Source organism: Natator depressus, chromosome 23 (genome assembly GCF_965152275.1).
Source record: "Natator depressus isolate rNatDep1 chromosome 23, rNatDep2.hap1, whole genome shotgun sequence".
Lineage (NCBI taxonomy): Eukaryota > Metazoa > Chordata > Testudines > Cheloniidae > Natator > Natator depressus.
The window spans coordinates 17856426-17874492 of record NC_134256.1 but is presented as its reverse complement, the minus strand read 5'-3'; the positions used below and the strand labels follow the sequence as shown (position 1 = coordinate 17874492).

Below are 18067 nucleotides of genomic sequence, written 5' to 3'. Positions count from 1 at the left end.
GGCTCCCAGCCTGTTGCACCTTCCCCAAGGCTGCAGGAGAAATTGAGGGTGACCTGTCCCTGCTCCCCACAGACGTGAACAAGCTGCGAGCTGCATGGTGATTGGCCAGGCTGAAGGTCTCAGGGTTTCCTCGGTTTTGCAGTGACTGCTGCTTACTTTAGCTGCATTAGATTTCGCCTGCAGATTAAAGACAAGATGTGATGGATGCAGGAAGAGACAAGACATCATCAACTTCCTCCAGCTGCAGCCACCCGCTGAGTTCCTTATTTGGGGCTTGGTGGAGCCAGGCACTGCGGCTTTGGTGGCCCCCTCACTGAGGGGCCCCCTCACTGCCCCATCATGGTGTCTGCTCTCACCGTCCTCTTCCTCGGTGAGTCTTGGAGACAGCCAGGGCGTGTGCCCATGGGGGGGAGTCTGAGACCAGGGTGTGTGTCCATGGGGAGATCTGAGACCAGGGTGTGTGCCTATGTTGGGGGGGGGATCTGAGATCAGGCGTGTGCCCATGGGGGAATCTGAGATCTGGGAGCGTGCCCATGGGGGGATCTGAGACCAGAGTGTAGGATCCAGTCACTATTGGATCTGGTCCCTAACAAGATGTCTCCTCTCCAGGCTGCTGGCTGGCCGGGCAGAGCAAAGTGTCCAGAGGTGAGTATCTGTGCTGCTCAATGCTAAGTGTTAAGGATGGGGGGTGGGAGGGGGAAGGTGGAGGGGAAAAGAGCAGCTGAGACCTGAACCTTCCCCCAAAACTCAGTTGGAGTTGACTCTGGATTGATCCCAGGGGACTGAGATCAGAACCCAGCCCTGCCCGCAGTGCAGTCAGGGGTGACTCCAGATTGATCCTGGGGGGCTGAGATCAGAACCCGGCTCTGCCCTCAGTGAAGTCAGGGGTGACTCTGGATCGACCCTGGGGGGCTGAGATCAGAATCCAGCCCACAGGTTCCCTGTAGATGCAGTGAGGTGTCTAACAAATTTATTTGAGCATAAGCTTTCGTGAGCTACAGCTCACTTCATCGGATGCAGGTGTCTGTTAGCCCTGGCGCTATCCCTGGGGCTGGGCACTAAGACACGTGGGGAGGGGTTTGTGTCTCCCCATCTCTCTCCTGTTTGTGTGTGAACGCAGAGCTCCCTCAGCCCAGACCCTCCATCTCTGTCAGCCCCAGCGGGGTGATCGTCCTGGGGGCAGCCGTCACCATCCGCTGTCAGTGTCAGTGCGAGGCCAGGAGGTTATTTCTGTATAAAGATGGAATCCAAATCCAGGAGCTGGACGCTGCTGGGGACGGGGGTGAATTCACCATCCCCAGCGCCAGACGGGAAGACGCAGGGTTCTACCACTGCAGATCTCGCTCCAGATCAGAGCCGGAGCCGGAGCCGGAGCCCCATGATTACCTGCGGATTGTTGTAGCAGGTGAGGGTCCTGGGGAGTGGGGACAGAGTCACAGGGGGGGTTCCCAGCCGCTGTAGATTCAGGGCTGACGCAGGGGGGGATCCCTGCCCCCAGGGGTCCTTGGGGTGTCACTTACTTCCCTGTGCTTCCATTTCCCCTTGTATGAATCATCCTCCCTGCACCTTGTGTCTGGTTAGAGAGTCGGGGTTGGCTTTAGGGTGGGGGCTTTTTCTCACTGTGCCTGTGCAGCTCCCAGTACCTCTGACTGCCAGGCCCCCCCAGCTCTAACCACTAGACGCCACTCCCTTCCCAGAGCCAGGGACAGAACCCAGGCGTCCTGGCTCCCAGGCTCGGGGGGACTATTAAGTGGATAGACAGGTACAGAGGGTGCTCTGGATTTAGGTCCTCAGGCAGTTTCGGTCGTAGCTCCCAGGAATCTCTGGGATCTCGGAGAGGTGCCTCTGGCTGGGTTTTCTCCCAGGGGCCCGGGGTCTGGGACCGTGCGGCGAGGACGGGGCGCAGTGACTGTGCCGGGGTCTGTCTCACAGCCTGTCTCCTTCTCACTGCAGAGCCCAGCTACCCCAAACCCACCATTTCCCTGAGCCCCAGCAGGGGAGTCGCCCTGGGACGAAATGTGACCATCCGGTGTGAGTGTCGATGCCAGAAAGCGACGTTCCTCATGTATAAACTTGGAAACCCGGACGTACGGCACTGGGCAGAGACTGCTGGGGGCGTGGCTGAGTTTACCATCCACAACGTGAGCCGGAGACACACAGGGAGCTACAGCTGCCAATATGGCCCCAAATCGGACCCCTCCATCTGGTCGCATCCCAGCGACCCCATGGAGCTGATGGTAGCAGGTGAGGGGCCCGGCTCAGTATTTCCGCCCTGTGACAGGGTTCCCGGGGTGGGTCTATGGAACCGCTGGACCCTCTGTCCCACCAACCTGGGGTATCCCTCCCAACTGTGATACTGATGTCAAGCTACAAACCTCTGGCAGGTCCTGCACTTACCCAGCCATCCACAGCCAGGGACACACCCACGGGAGTTACAGGAATGATCTCCCAGCCTCTCACGAACCCGTAATAGGGTCGCGCCAGCCAAGTCCCTCCCAGATCCCCAGCCTGGTACCATCCTGCACTGGTCAGAAGCCTGGCCAGTGTCAGTTCATTACACAGTCTGCCCCTCCCTCGATGGGGAGAGGACACAAACCAGCCTTTGTAACCTGAGCTGAGATTTCCCAGGCACTTCAACCGAAACACACTGTTTGAGATCAAATAGAAAAGAGATTTATTAACTCCAGAGAGATGGAGTTGAAGTGATTATAACTAGCAAGAGTAGAGATCAGAGTCAGTTACTTAAGAAACAAAAATAAACTGGCAGTCTGAGTTCTACAAACTAACCAGGATTTGAATCAAGCAGCGTCTCCCCGGGTAGCTGGTACCCACAGGTCACAGATCTTCAGTACACAGACTGGAACTGCCTTCCGGCCGGGACCACCCTCCCCAGTTCAAAGTTTTTGTTCTCCAGACGTGTTTCCAGGGGCTGAGTTGTGCGGGGAGTGAGGCCAAGGGATGTTGTCACTTCCCCTCTTTATAGCTTCTTCCAGCTTACTGGGAAGATCTTCTGCTAGAGGTGGGTCGAGCAATCTCCATTGCGTAGATGCTCTCTCTGCGATGGTCCTTAGGGGACCCACACTGAAGGGAATCCACTCTCCCATCACAGCCCCACACCCAGCTAGACCTTCAGGGGGTGTCTGCCCCAATGGGATGCTCAGAGCCGGCTCTGCCCTGAACCCTGGGCCCAGCAGAGGGGACACCCGGCTGGGGAGCTGGGACGGAGTCACTGGGAGGTTCCCAGCCAGGGGGAGCAACAGCTGCTGGAGGTTCGGGGCCAAGAGAGGGAGGATCTCTGACCCAGGGGGAACTGCAGAGCAGGGACCTTTTCCAGGGGGATGCTCCCCCGGCTGCCCTGCTCTGGGGATGCACAAAGGAGTCAGGGCCAAGGGGCTGCGCAGCCAGCACCTGCCCCAGCGCTGAATTCACCCCCCACCTGCCCGGACAATTGAACCCATAACATACGCCGGGTGATGGGGTGAGTGGCCCAGTCACTGAGTCACCATTTCAGCCCCTTCCCACCCCAGGCCTGGGTGCTGGTTTAATCCCACAGAGCGAACTGACCCAGCTGGGCCCTGGCAGCCAGATCCCTCCCCTCCCCCCCGCAATGGAGCTGGAGGGAGAAGGTGGGTGGGAGAAATGGAACAATTCACCCCCCAGGGAACCGGGTTCCCGGATCAGAGGGCCACGGGGCCATTCAGGCTGTTTGGAGGGGGACAGTCCCAGAAGACAGAACTGATGGGTTGAAGTCTTCTACACAGAGGATGGTGGATTGATCCATGGGGACCTATGGCCACCAGTCTGTGGGAATGTGGGTCTGTAGGAAGGTAGGGTGGTGGACAGATGGGAGTGCGTCTGATGAGGGATAGAAAGATGGACGAAGACCTTGTCTACATGAAAACTGGACCTGAAATGATGAATCCAGTGTGGTTCCCAATCCCCGCTGGTGATCTCAGAGCAAGTCTGGGCTGTTGGAATTCGCACCCCCTGGTTTGATACAGCCCCGTTTTGCAGACGAGCTCCCCTTTAGCTCTATAGACACAGGGGCACCCTCCTCCGAAATAGGAACAGCTGCGCCCAGAGCTGCTCCGCAGTGACTCCAGGTGTGAATGGCACCTGAGTGGAGCAGTGACCGTCTCTGTGTCCGGTGTCCGTACAGCTCTGAGCACACAGGGCCCAGGACAGGGGCTCCTGGTAATTAATACTAGTCATTAATGATTGCAGTTCCAGTTTTGTGGAGCCAGGCAGGGGCTGTATCTGTGCTGAGGGTCTCGCTGGGCCGATCCTCCCCTCCTGCGATCCCTGGGGCACTGAGCGAGCCTGAATCCCTGGGTCCCATCCTCTCCCTCAGCTCAGGGAAAAGCGCCCATCACTGGTTTCCCTGTATAACTAACCCCAGACACCAGGACTCCAGCTTTCTCACCCCTGCACCCCAGACCCTGACAGACACTGGTTCTACTCCCGCAGGGGGAACCGACCCGACTCAGCTGGTAACGGCGCCGGCTCCGAACCACCCAGGCAGTGTGTGGCCAGGTACTGGGGCTGGGGGAAGGAAATCGCCATCAACTCCCCCAGAAACAGGTTTGTGCTGTCCTAGCAGCCGCCCCCAGGGGGAGCCACAAAGGGCTGTTTGGGTGTGATGGGGGAAGATCTCCACAGCGAATGCCCCATCTGGGCTGACAGCCCCGCAACTCATTTCATATGCTGGGCGGATATCACGGGACAGATACCAGATTGGCTTGGTGGGGGCAGAGCCCAGGAGAGCTTCCCCACGATGCACAGCCCCACCCCGGGGGCCCCACAGACTGGGATGCTGTGCTGCCCCCTGGCACCACAAAGCCACCCATGTGAGGCACAGCTCGGTGCATATCCCCCTGGGAGAACAGGACCAGAGACAGAGAGCCGGGGATAACAGTCCCATGCATCCCATCTGTCTGCCTGTGTCTGCAGATAGCCCGGGGGAACGGCTCAGAAACAGGGCTCTCCCTTCACATGGTTCTGTGACCCAGCAGGGGGGTTAACCCTGGCACCTATCTATTCAGATAGACATGGTGTTAACACTTGAACCCATCCATTCAGAGTGACACGTTGTTGACTGTGGAACCTAATGACGGCTGTTGCGATGACAGCACCGTTATGTTTTCCACTGCTGATCGCTTCAGCGGGGCATAATTCTTCCAATGATCTCAAAGCACCCTCCCCAGCCACAAGCTCCACCCACTGCCGTCGCCCCACCCACATGATTGCTACGCAGAAGTGAGCTGAAGCTGCAGGGAAATTCCTGGGACAGGGGCGGGACCCAAGGGGCCGGGCTGTGGGATTCGGGCCCAGCTGGCTTCACTGGGTACATGGGGCCTGGTGTTCATCCCCCCCACACACACACACTCTGCCCTCTCCCCAGGACAACCCTTTGCCATTGGCAATGAACACCCCACCAACCACTATTACCCAGCATCCCCTCTGCTCCTGCCCCTCCCAGCTCCATAGCATGTTCTGCTGTGGGTCCCTGAGGCCTCGAGGGGGCGGGGCTGGGGTAGCAGGTAATGAACCAGCAGCTCTTCTTCCCAGGTGGAACGGAACCAAGCGCAGCACCGGAGCTGAGCAGCTCTGTCATCGCCGGAGTGAGCGCGGCGGCCGCCATCCTCCTCCTTCTCCTGGGCATCCTCTGCCACAGAAGAACCCGAGGAAGTGAGTGCCCGGCCCAGTGAGGGAAGGGTTAAACCCGCTGCTAAGCCGGGCTGGGAAGGGGTCACGGCTTGGGTGGGAGACAGGCCAGGAAACCAAGGAGGCAGAGCAGGGGGCCCAGCAGGGGGCACTCTTCCCTGGCAGAGAGAGCTGGCCCCCCTAGGGGGCACTGTGCTGTAGGGGGTGGAGGACTCCATAGGGGGTGCTGTGCTGCAGGGATTGGGGGGCTCCATAGGGGGTGCTGTGCTGCAGAGGGCAGGTCTCAGCCTGTCTCTAGGGTATCCAGGCAGAGCGATGTGGGGGATTCCCTCCCTCCTGAGCCCCCTGTCCTGGCTGCCCTATGGGGCTGAGGGGCAGGGCTGGTACATGGGGATCCAGGTCGACTTATGGACGATTCTGCTTCCTGTCTCTGCAGGGAAAGGACCAGCACCAAGAGAGAGCAGGTGAGACCCCCTCTGCTCCCCTCAATCTACCTGTTCCAGGACACAGGACTCCTGGTTCTCTCCCTGGCTTGGGGAGGGGATTGGGGTCTAGTGGGTTGGAGCAGGGGGGCTGTGAGGCAGGACTCCTGGGTTTGTTATGATCTCTCTCTCTTTGTCCCTGTAGAGAGTCCAAGGCTGCAGCCACAGTCGGTAAGTCACACATGAGGGGGCAGCCATGGGGAGGAGGGAAGGGGAGAAGAGGGGAGAGTGGTGGGGGCTGTGTCCTGAGGGGGGGAGGACACGCTGATGTGGGGTGCAGCCTGTGTGTCGCTGTGGGACGAGGCATCTCTGCCCTGTCTCACTGCATCCCCTTGGGGGTGCCCCTGCCCTGCTCTGTGCCTCAGTTTCCCCTGCTGCACCATGAAGCTAGTGACCCTGCCCCAGCCCAGTGTGCTGGGGGGAAGGTGGGCCACTCTGCAAAGGGCTGAGATGCGGGGTGGGAGGCCGGGCCCCGGGCCCTGATCTGGACCCAGCCCCTCACTGGGACTGTCTCTGTTCCACAGACACCCTTGTGGGCCAAGGGAAGCAGCTGGATGTCCTGGTAAGTGCTCCCCACTCCCCAAGACATCCACCGCCCCACCAATCTGGCCCTTTGTGGGCCCCACTAGAGCAACAGGGATCAGCAACAGGGCTCCCCCCGGGATTGGGGGGCAGAAGGGAGGGGGGAGACCCAGAACACTGAGAATAAGAGGCTGACCTTGCACCCCACAAACTCACCCCCCCCGCAAACCTTCCCCCCAAATGTTTGCATTTGTCTGAGGTTTGCGGAGGGTCAGCAGAATTCCAGGGGGGGCAGGTGCAGCGCGGGCCAGGGAGGATTTCCCTGATCTCTGCCCCATGGGGCTCTGTGGGCTGGAGTGTCCGTGGAGATGGGGTGTCTCTGGATTCCCCAGGGGAGGGGTGGGAGGAAGCGCTGCTCTCCAGAGCCCACTGCTGGACAGGACAGAGCGGGTCAGAGCAGCTGTGCACGTGTGTGGACGTCGCTGCCCCCTGGTGGAGGGGTTGGGACTGCTCTGCTGCTGTGTACACCTGCTCCCTCAGGGAGGTGGGGGGAGCACACACATCTATGTGCTACGTTGGCGTAAGGTCACCTGTGTGTGTGTGCAAATCTCTGTGTGCGCGCACATCGCTATGTGCAGTGTGGCTGTGTGTGTGTTGGCGTTGGCACACACAACACACACTACACACAGTGACTCTCTCCCCTCCCAGCCCCAGGAGCCTGGGACCGAGGGACTCACCTACGCTGAGCTGGACTGCCAGATGCTGCAGGCCAAGCAGGGGGGGCCGGCCCCTGCCCCCGAGCCTGTCCTGTACGCCGCCATCAACGTTAGCTGGGGCCCCCACGGGCAGCACCCCCGGGACGCGGGGGGCACCCTCTCCCCACCCCCATAGTGTGATCCTGGGGGGGAGTCACCCCACACAGAGAACAGATTACGTGTATAGCCCCCCCGGAACCCCTCCAACAGCTGGTGCCGCCCCACCCAGCCCCACATGTGGAGGGTCATGGGGGTTCAGCACCAGGGGAGGGACAGGACGCAGCAAGGAGGCTGTTTGTGTTATTTTGCATCCTGTTAATCTCCAGATTTGTAATAAACACAGAACCACAAACTGCCCCCCTCAGGTACCCCACAGCCCCCCTGTCTCCGCGCTGGCAGTGTGTGTCACACCTGGGGCAGACAGGATCGCTTCTCCCATTTTCCAGGTGTGCCCCTTACCCAGCTGCTGGATATAACTTGAGGGCTGGGTTAGGGGCCTGCCTGGGACATGGGAGAAGTGGGGGAACGGAAACCTGTGACCTAAAATTGGGGTTGTCGGAAATGAGGCTTCATTGGTGGATAAAATATTGCAGGGATGGGCTGTGCCGTCCACCACCCTTTGGGGGCCTTAAAGAAAGAGACTCACTTCAACATCCTGGCTGCCAACCCCCGTCTCCTGCCCCCCCCCCCCCGGGCTGTCCAGACTCTGCTCCGCGGAGACGTCCTGAGCAGAGAGGCTGGAGAGAGGGACCCCAATGCCATCGCCCCTCCCCCGGCTGAACCTCCAACCTGGGAGGAAACCGGGTCGGACTTTAACAGCAGCCGCAGCGATGCTGGCTCCAGCCCAGCTCCGCCGGCTCCTCTGCCCCCCAGGACAATCGCTAGCATCTCCGGGGCCAGCGGGGAGACGCCCAAACCCGGGGGATTTTCCAGCTAGAGACTCGCTCCAGTGAACGAGGCCAGGGCTGGAACAAACCCCTTGTTTCACACGGCGCCTGCCATGGCTCCCCTGGTTCCTGCTCTGCTGTAACAGCCAGTCCCAGGGGTCAATGGGGGTTTGCCGTGGGGCTGAGCAGGCTGCGGGCTCTGGACCCTGCCCCCGGCCCGTGTTTAACTCTGTTCAGTGTGGAGCAGGGTCTGGGGCATGTTCGCACCTTGGCTCTTTATTGCATCTCCATGAACACAACAGGACAGAGAGTGATTTAGCCTCTGGCTCTTCTGGGCCCCCCCCGGCCGGCGTTTGGGGGGAGCCAGATGCAGGAGAGCCAGAAGTTTGAGGGAAGTAGGTTGAGGGTGTTGGGAGGGGGGTTGAGGGCAGAGGGGCTGGGATGGGGAACAGGAGTTTAAGGGCAGACAGGCTCCCCCTGCAGAAGGTCAGAGCTGGGGGGGGGCAGGATTGTTGGAGGGTCTGAGGAGGAGGGGAAGGCAGCACCCGCTGAGTACCCTCTGAGCTGCCACTTCTATCCCCAGCAGTCTCCCCTGTCACTGCCCCCTGCTCAGCCTCCCCCCCATTCCAGCCCTCTCAGCCTCAGGGTCCCCCATTTTCTTTTCTGTCCCCTCAGTGTTCTCCCCACACAGTCACCCCTTCTCCTCTGTAGTGGTGGTCCCGGTGGGAGCTAGCTGAGGTCACTCCATCAGGGTGAACTCCAAACAGAATGGGGCGGACAAACCCCACAAGCTGGTGGATATTCCAAGATTTAGATTTCCCAAGCCAGCACAAAACAGCTTCGGTATCACCTCCCTGGTTACTCAGAAGTCCAAACAACACAGTTCCCTTAAAGTGCCCAGCCTCAGGCCTCCAGCCAGTACCCAGGTCAACATATGATGTTGTCATAAATATAAAGGGAAGGGTAAACAGCTTTAAAATCCCTCCTGGCCAGAGGAAAAACCCTTTCACCTGTAAAGGGTTAAGAAGCTAGGATAACCTCGCTGGCACCTGACCCAAATGACCAATGAGGAGACAAGATACTTTCAAAGCTGGAGTGGGGAGAAACAAAGCTTTCTCTGTCTGTGTGATGCTTTTGCCAGGGACAGAACAGGAATGGAGTCTTAGAACTTAGTAAGTAATCTAGCTAGATATGCGTTAGATTCTGTTTGTTTAAATGGCTGAGAAAATAAGCTGTGCTGAATGGAATGTAGATTCCTGTTTTTGTGTCTTTTTGTAACTTAAGGTTTTGCCTAGAGGGATTCTCTATGTTTTGAATCTGATTACTCTGTAAGGTATTTACCATCCTGATTTTACAGAGGTGATTCTTTTACTTTTTTTCTTCAATTAAAATTCTTCTTTTAAGAACCTGATTGCTTTTTCATTATTCTTAAGATCCCAGGGTTTGGGTCTGTGTTCACCTATGCAAATTGGTGAGGATTTTTATCAAGCCTTCCCTAGGAAAGGGGGTGTAGGGTTTGGGGAGGATTTGGGGGGGAAAGACGTTTCCAAGCGGGCTCTTTCCCGGTTATATATCTGTTAGACACTTGGTGGTGGCAGCAATAAAGTCCAAGGAAAAAAGGAAAATAGTTTGTATCTTGGGGAAGTTTTAACCTAAGCTGGTAAAAATAAGCTTAGGGGGTTTTCATGCAGGTCCCCACATCTGTACCCTAGAGTTCAGAGTGGGGAAGGAACCTTGACACTTGCTAATAGCTTTTAGCAAAGAGAGCACACCCAATCAGCCAGTGAACTCTCTTAAGCAAGAGAAGTCAGGGTTTGATCCTTCAGGACAAGGAAGAAAGGAGAGACCTTAATTTTGCAAAGGAGAGCCATGAGTTAACCCTAAAAGGCCCAAACCCCAGTGGTATTGAGCCAAAGGTGTGGCAAGACAAACATGATTGTAGATGGATACTTGCAATGAATTTGTTGTCGCTGCTAATGGTAATTTTTGTAACTAATGTGTTGCTATTACCAAGAACTGTAAAAATGTCCAATGTGCCTAATCTTTTGAAAAAACCCTTGAACATGTTAAAAGAAATACATGAAAACACGCTTTGTTAAAAGGCCTTGTTATACTGATGTTTCACAGTTAATGCCTGTAAATGGTATTGAAACTTTTCACAGGGGAAAAGACATTCCAGACCTGATGTGCTGTATGAAAAGGGAGACTGAGGCACACTACCAGATTACTTGCATGGCTAAATGCCAAGATTCCTATTGTATGGACAACATTAATATCTACATTGTCTTGATATTAATTGGGTTCCAAACATTTGCCAGAGCTTGTATGGATAAAGTTGCGATGTTCTTTAGCTCTTGGGAAAATCACGAGACACACAGGAACCATGCTGCAAGAGCAGATCCAATCCACTATTGTTCTACCTTGAGTTTGTAAAGAGATTCAATCATGTTATTGAACATGACTTTGATAAATCATTTCCGTTATACGCTGGTACGGCTTCTAACCCAATATTAGCTGTAGTAAAACAGAACCCAGGATGGGGAGCTCTTGGGATGCAGTCAGTGATGTTTGTGTCATCCCTTCTTGCATCAATTTTGCGTTGGGGTGGGGGTGGGGGGGTGAGGTTATTCACATAACCTGTGACGGTATAGATCATTGTTGCAACCACTGTTATATATTTGCAGCAAATATTGTACAAAGGTTGTTGTGTAAGAGGCGCTGTTTTCCACTCCCTGCTCTTGTGTTATGTCTGTTTTAACTCCTCGTCTCCTAGTTGACACCCATACCGATAAAAAAGTTAGTGAAGCACTATGATTTGCTAAAAGTTATCTACAATAAGGGGGGTAGATGTGCATGCCTATAGAGAGAGAGGATTTTAACTAATATAGGGGGGGCATGGGCTGCTTTATGAATAAATTTGTGACGTGACGGGACTGTTTATAAAAACCTATTCGTTTTACTTAGAGGCTGCTGGTTCTCTTTGGAGACGGGCTGCTCTCTGTTGTTGTGTGCACTCTTCAGTAAAGAGCTTTGTGTTCGGACCTTGCTGGTGTTGCCTGTCTCTCTCCGGTCAGACAACGAACCGTGATAATAATCGCTTGATAATAAGAGTTGGGGATTGTGGGTTTGAGTCCCCTTTCCACCTAGGATGGGACAATTTGGCAGTAAATGCCCGGAGGACACCCCGTTGTCTCTGATACTCAGAGATTGGAAGGGAATCTCTGAAACTATTGGGTTAACTAAATCAAAGATGAATAATTTATGTCAGGTTCAATGGCCAGCTTTCACCACTCATTTGTCCCCGACTAAGGACTGGCCGGCTTGTGGAACTTTTTCCGCAGACAGGATGGATTCCTTAAAAGATATTCTGGTTGATCTTAGACCGGGACAAATGGATTATTTGTTGTATGGTATAATTATAAGCCAAAAGAAGGACGTATGGCTTTCGAAGCTGTTTGTATGGAAGCGTCAAGGATGTCCTCTTTCCTCCTCCTTTTCTTATTCATCTCAGGGGTCTCCAGCCCCGCTCTGTGCTATGCCTGCTTCTGCCCCTCCTCCGGCTTACCCTCGGCTTTCTGACCTATGCCCAGGACCAGTTGCAAGCCTTAAGACAGGACTTCCAGGCAGAAAAGGAAGCACTGGCTAAGCAAGTATCAGTCCTTCAGAGACTTGTCAAAATTTAACCATTTGTGCTCAGCATATGCCATAACAACAGTGTGTCTGCCATAAGAGGAAATTAAATAGTTAAACTGCCAATTGGCTGTGCGTTCTGTCCAGGTGACAAGCCTCACGGGGGAGGACTCGGGTAGCCCTTGTGAGTGAGAATATTTAAGAGAAGAGACCAGGAGGGCTGGGGGGCTCGTTAAAAAGCCCACCCTTCTTGTTAAATTGGTAGTGGAACAAAAGCTGGTGCTCATGGAAGGGACAGTTCAGACAGAAAAACAGGATCGGGCCCAAGCGGGCAGGCAACAGAGAGAGAGATTGGAAAACAGGTTAGAAACTTGGAGGGCATAGTGAAAAAAGAGGAGTAAATAATTACAGGAATGGGAAACGTAAATCCTGGAATAATACTTGGACTGTTAAAATCTGAGTTGATTGGGGTGTCGTTTTGGAGAATAAGCAAGTGATTTAAGGAAAGAAAGTGAGACGTTAACTCTGTAGTTGCTGGAGGGAATTATGCTAAAGAGAAAGAATTTTTGGTTTCTTGGCAGCCATTCTGAAGGGAAAATGGGCCTTTTTTTCAAAGAAATGTCTGTAAATAAATCCAGGCAAAGAGACTATGTGATTGAAATCATTTGGCTATGAAAAATTTAGTCAAATTAGCTAAAAGAACATAAGGGGTTTTATTGGAACTTAACCGCCCAAATGTATAAAGGAATGTAAATATATAATGCTACTTAATTAAGATCCTATTAGACTCTAAGGGGCTACAATAGTTGGTGTTTTCCTTTTTAGAGTTGTGTGTTGTGAAAACAGGCGTTAAAAGTAAAAGGCAATTAAAAGTCTGGTAAAGTTTATTGTGCCCTTTTTAAAGTAAAAATCTTTAAGTTGTGGATCCAAAAGCAAGCCGAAAAGCATTTGTTTTAATGTAAATTACCTAACTGATAAGGTAAAAGCCACTGAAACCTGGGCTGCCTATGAAACAAATACAAGAAAATATGGGTAATTCCTCTGTTTTGCCTGCAATTAACAAGGGTATTTATATAAAAAGGAAATATTTTAAGGAATGACTGACTGTCCAGAAGGGGTAGATCTATGTTCTTTTTGTCTTTCAGAAAATCAGAGAAAACTGATGCCAGATGAAAAGCAATTCAGCATATCATTAATTTACTGGCACAATAGGAATTCTGTTCTGTGTTCTGTGTCCTGTCTTGTGGCCAGAATTGCTGTGTTTAATTTTTCATAGGACAGTTTAGTTTAAAACTAAATAGAAGGGTTAAATTAAAATGCAGATACTTGTTTTATTCAATTTGGAATACAAAGTGTTTGGATAATATTAGGAAAATGTAATATACTAAAGTTTAATACATTTGCTTAAGAAAGAAAAATAAATTTCATTGGCCAGATCTTTTAATTGAAAAAAAATTGTTGTTAAAATTTACACACCAACAGTCTTTGGAAGCAAGGACATGAAAGATTAACCCACTTCCCGTATTATACATGGGATCCTTCTGGCTCCCTCAAATTGCTAGCCAGAGGGCTGGGGAGGGAGGAAAGCTATTGGACACCAGAGGTTGTACCAAGTGGACTCCTCAAAAGTGGGTGTGCTTGTCCTGGCTTGTTGCTCCAAAGCTCCGTAATAAAGTCATTTTACTAGAAGGGTGTATGTGGCATACATTGAACAATAAGACTAAAGTGCTGTATAATGGGCAATGTATATGTGTTCATTTTTGAACAAAGGTGTGTGAGTGGAAAGTGAAAGTTTCCTTTGCAGGTTAATAGAAGCCAAGAAGGGGAGAAGAAAAAGAACAAACGGAGGACGAGCTACTTCAACGCGGTAGCTGGCAGGCTCGGTCCAAAGGTAATGTCTATTCGACATTGGTGAGGCCTCATCTGGAGTACTGTGTCCAGTTTTGGGCCCCACACTACAAGAAGGATGTGGATAAATTGGAGAGAGTCCAGCGAAGGGCAACAAACATGATTAGGGGTCTGGAACACATGACTTATGAGGAGAGGCTGAGGGAGCTGGGATTGTTTAGTCTTCAGAAGAGAAGAATGAGGGGGGATTTGATAGCTGCTTTCAACTACCTGAAAGGGGGTTCCAAAGAGGATGGTTCTAGACTATTATCAGTGGTAGAAGATGACAGGACAAGGAGTAATGGTCTCAAGTTGCAGTGGGGGAGGTTTAGGTTGGATATTAGGAAAAACTTTTTCACTAGGAGGGTGGTGAAACACTGGAATGCGTTACCTAGGGAGGTGGTGGAATCTCCTTCCTTAGAGGTTTTTAAGGTCAGGCTTGACAAAGCCCTGGCTGGGATGATTTAATTGGGGATTGGTGCTGCTTTGAGCAGGGGGTTGGACTAGATGACCTCCTGAGGTCCCTTCCAACCCTGATATTCTATGATTCTATGATAAGATGCTGGCCTGCCCAAGGACACCACTCACAGCTGGGATTTGGCTAACAGCCAAGAAAGAGGGGGGCTTGAATGTGCCCAAGCATCTGTGAGATCTGTAAAACTCTGATCCTGTATCAGTAGGTAACCGCTTGGCCTATGAGGCTGCTAGAACCGCTGCCTTACAAAATACTCAATTAGATTTACGTTCACCTCTTTTAACCTGGCAACAGCAAGCCCCAGATAGTAAAAAAATAATCCGGGAAAAATGGGGAGCTAAGCCCGATTCCACCGGAATGTGGAAGTGTAATGGTCGTTTTGTTTTACCTAAAAACCAACAGAGTGCAGTGACGGAACAGATCCACAAAAATACACACTTGGGAGCAAATAAAATGGCCCAGATTATGTTAAGACAGTTTGTTTCCTCAGGACTTTACGAACTAGCCAGAAGGACAGTAGAAAAGTGTGCTCTGTGTCAGCAGTGTAGCCCAAGGGGTGTAAATAAGCAAGCACCACCTGGGGGCGCAGGTGGGCTCACAGGCCTATGCAGCATGTACAGATTGATTTTACTGATTTACCTCCCTCTGAAGGAAAGCGGCATTTATTAGTCATAATAGACCGGTGGAAGCTTATTCCACCGCTCGAGCGACTGCAACTGCTGTATGTAAGGTATTACTTAACGAAATTATACCAAGATTTGTCCCCCCCTGAAATAATTGACTCAGACCAAGGTACTCATTTTACCGCAAAAATTTGTAACAAACTGACCAGTAGGAACAAAATGGGCCAGGTGGAGCGGATGAACGGAACTCTAAAAAATCTTTTGACAAAATTATGCCGGGAACTCAATATGAGATGGACTAAAGTCCTTCCTCTAGCTCTCTACACCATTCAAACAACTCCGAGTGTCAGAACTAAACTGGCACCTTATGAAATCCTGTTTGGACATATACCCCCAACCTTCGCTCCTTTGATATCAGTTCCCAATGACACTGATATGACCAAAGCCACAGAGACTTATGTGAAAGAATTGCAGAGACATCTACTGACATTGCAACAATACTCTGCACACTCCCAGTCCTTACCTTTGTGGGAAGCTGTTCATTCTTTTTTACCAGGTGATCCTGTGTGGATAAAAGCATATCAGAAGACTCCGCTTCAACCACAGTGGCTGGGACCCTTTGAAACCCTTCTGGTGAGCCCTACCGCTATCCGACTGAAGGAGCTACCCACCTGGATCCATCATACCAGAGTCAAGAGGAGCACCGCTAGGGAACCTGACCTGTAAAAAGATTCCCCAGAAGCAGACGGTGTCGGACTTTGAGGAAGCTACGCACGTTCACCCCACCGTGAACTGGGTGAATCAGAAGCAGACGACATCTGTGCTCAAGACAAATGGACTGCTACCCCTTTGGGCGACCTGAAGCTCCGGCTGCAGCTAAAAAAAACCTTGAGTTGGTGGTGCCCTCTCAGGGAAGGATGGCCCCGTTCTTTAAACTGGGTTCTTGTGTTTTTAATCTGTTTGTTATTTGTTTTTGTTTTTTTTTTTTTTTGGTGGTATGGGGAGTTGAGACTATAGAATCACACAGTTCTAACACATTTATACGTCTTGCCCATGAAATGAAATCTCATATGCCAGCCCTACAAAACACTTCATGCTGGGTGTGCTCATTAATACCAGCAGATAGCCAAAAAAGTTCCCATGGTTCCTATTCCCCTTAGTGCAATGAATATGACCTGGACCCCGTCCTGAAAAAATTCTTCAGGCAATTGAAATATTACCTGGGCTGATACCGGCATCTCTGAACGCAGGTATCTAATAGTTTGGAAACGAGTTGGTCAACGGTGCCTCTTAAGAGAAGGGAAAATAGCTTTGGGTAATAGTGAGTGCACAGCCTACTTTAATGGCACTCATTTCGGGAGTAAAAGAGGTCCTAATATCTCTCTCCTGAATGGGGCAACCTCTTGCACCTCCGCGTGGTATAGATTCACGGGTAACAAGTGCAGTCTGCATGGGGAAAAACATTTTTTGTGTAAAGATCATAAGTTGATTGAGCATTACGTTATAAATTGTACGCTTGGGTATAACCTGCCAGCTCATACTATGTGTTTATGTTCCTCTAATGCCTCCGCGGCTAAATTCTCCCTCCTCCCATCTTGGACCGGATGGTACGAACGTATTAATAATACCTGGTCCAAAGTCACTCTTACCCTTTTTGGAGTATACTGGGTGTGTGGTAACAAGGCATACCTAGCCCTCCCTCCTTCCTGGAGTGGATCCTGCTACTTGGCTTGGTTAGAACCAACTGTGGTATATCACACACGTCTCCCTAAAGGGAAAATCAGAAATGTAAGAGGGGCTGAGGAAGATGCAAATGACTCTCGCCCCCTTACTTGGCGCGCCCTAAATGACTGGACGGGTGCTTGTGCAGGATTTGTCTTCGCCTGTGGAGGTGCCACTTGGCATATTGGGGAAGGAGTCATGAGAATTCAGGGAGTGTTGGAGATGATGGCAAATACTACTACCGATGCCTTGGTAGACTTGGCAACCGAACAAAAAAAACTAAGGCAGATGGTTCTTCAAAACCGCTTGGCATTAGATATTTTGCTGGCCTCTCAGGGAGGAACATGTGCATTAATTGGGCAAGAATGTTGTGTATATGTTCCGGATGTTTAAACGCCATCTGGGAAAGAGCAAACCACCTTATGCAAGTTGCAAAAGACCATGGAGGAGAGCAAGTCAACTCATGGTGGGGCAATTTGTTCAATTGGGTTCCAGATATAGGTGGCTGGTTACATAACTTGCTTCGCAGTGCCGTTGTAATTGTTTGTGGCCTAATAGTTTTGTATGTTATGTTAAGATGTGGCTGTTAGATGGGTACCAAGCTGTGCCCTACCAACCAGTGAATATTTTTAAGTCACTCCACACAGAGACCAGTATGTCCCAAGAGTTCCCCTATGGCACTCTGGGGACAAAGGGGGGACTGTTAGGTGAGAAAAGCTAAACAGGAGGCAGTTATGCCAACCGAACCAAAGTCAGGCTAAGAGAGGCTGCTGGGAAAGTCTCTGAAAGTAGAATGAAGGAATATGTGTTTAAGTTACAGAGAGTGAGAAAAAAGGGGAGGCCTGCATTCCTGCATTTTTGTACCAGATGTGCTGGGAACAGTCCTTGAGATACAGAGGCGCTGTTTTCCACTCCCTGCTCTTGTGTTATGTCTGTTTTAACTCCTCGTCTCCTGGTTGACACCCATACCGATAAGAAAGTTAGTGAAGCACTCCGATTTGCTAAAAGTTATCTACAATAAGGGGGGTAGATGTGCATGCATATAGAGAAAGAGGATTTTAACTAAAATAGGGAGGGGTGGGCTGCTTTATGAATAAATTTGTGATGCGACAAAACTGTTTATAAAAACCTATTAGTTTTACTTAGAGGCTGCTGGTTCTCTTTGGAGACGGGCTGCTCTCTATTGTTGTGTGCACTCTTCAATAAAGAGCTTTGTGTTCGGACCTTGCTGGTGTTGCCTGTCTCTCTCCGGTCAGACAACGAACCGTGCCGTCTGGGGTTCGAGTCCTCAACATGACCAAGGAGTGAGGTGTGCAGGGTGTGCTCCCAAGCCAGCAGGGTGGGGAAGACTCTGGCATCCAGGGAGCTCAGGTTTCAGGAAGCAGAGGGCTAATGATTTGCCATGGGCATAGCAGAGTGG

General features: G+C 51.7%; 1 protein-coding gene and 1 long non-coding RNA gene across 4 annotated transcripts; both read left to right on the top strand.

Annotated features, from left to right (window-relative positions):
• Positions 1-339: 339 nt before the first annotated feature.
• Positions 340-5708, top strand: LOC141976851 (immunoglobulin superfamily member 1-like). Its single transcript, XM_074938015.1, has 5 exons — positions 340-370; positions 1121-1405; positions 1954-2244; positions 4468-4581; positions 5569-5708. Exons 1-5 carry the CDS (start codon positions 340-342, stop codon positions 5706-5708), a joined length of 861 nt encoding a protein of 286 aa, XP_074794116.1.
• A 972-nt stretch (positions 5709-6680) lies between these two features.
• Positions 6681-17665, top strand: LOC141976264 (uncharacterized). Of its 3 annotated transcripts, none has more exons than XR_012636092.1 (3): positions 6681-6708; positions 13745-13831; positions 15482-17665. It is a non-coding gene; the product is annotated as an uncharacterized LOC141976264 (long non-coding RNA). The 3 variants fall into 3 exon arrangements; XR_012636091.1 differs by lacking the exon at positions 6681-6708 and adding an exon at positions 9423-9482; XR_012636093.1 differs by lacking the exon at positions 6681-6708 and adding an exon at positions 12054-12302.
• Positions 17666-18067: the final 402 nt, after the last annotated feature.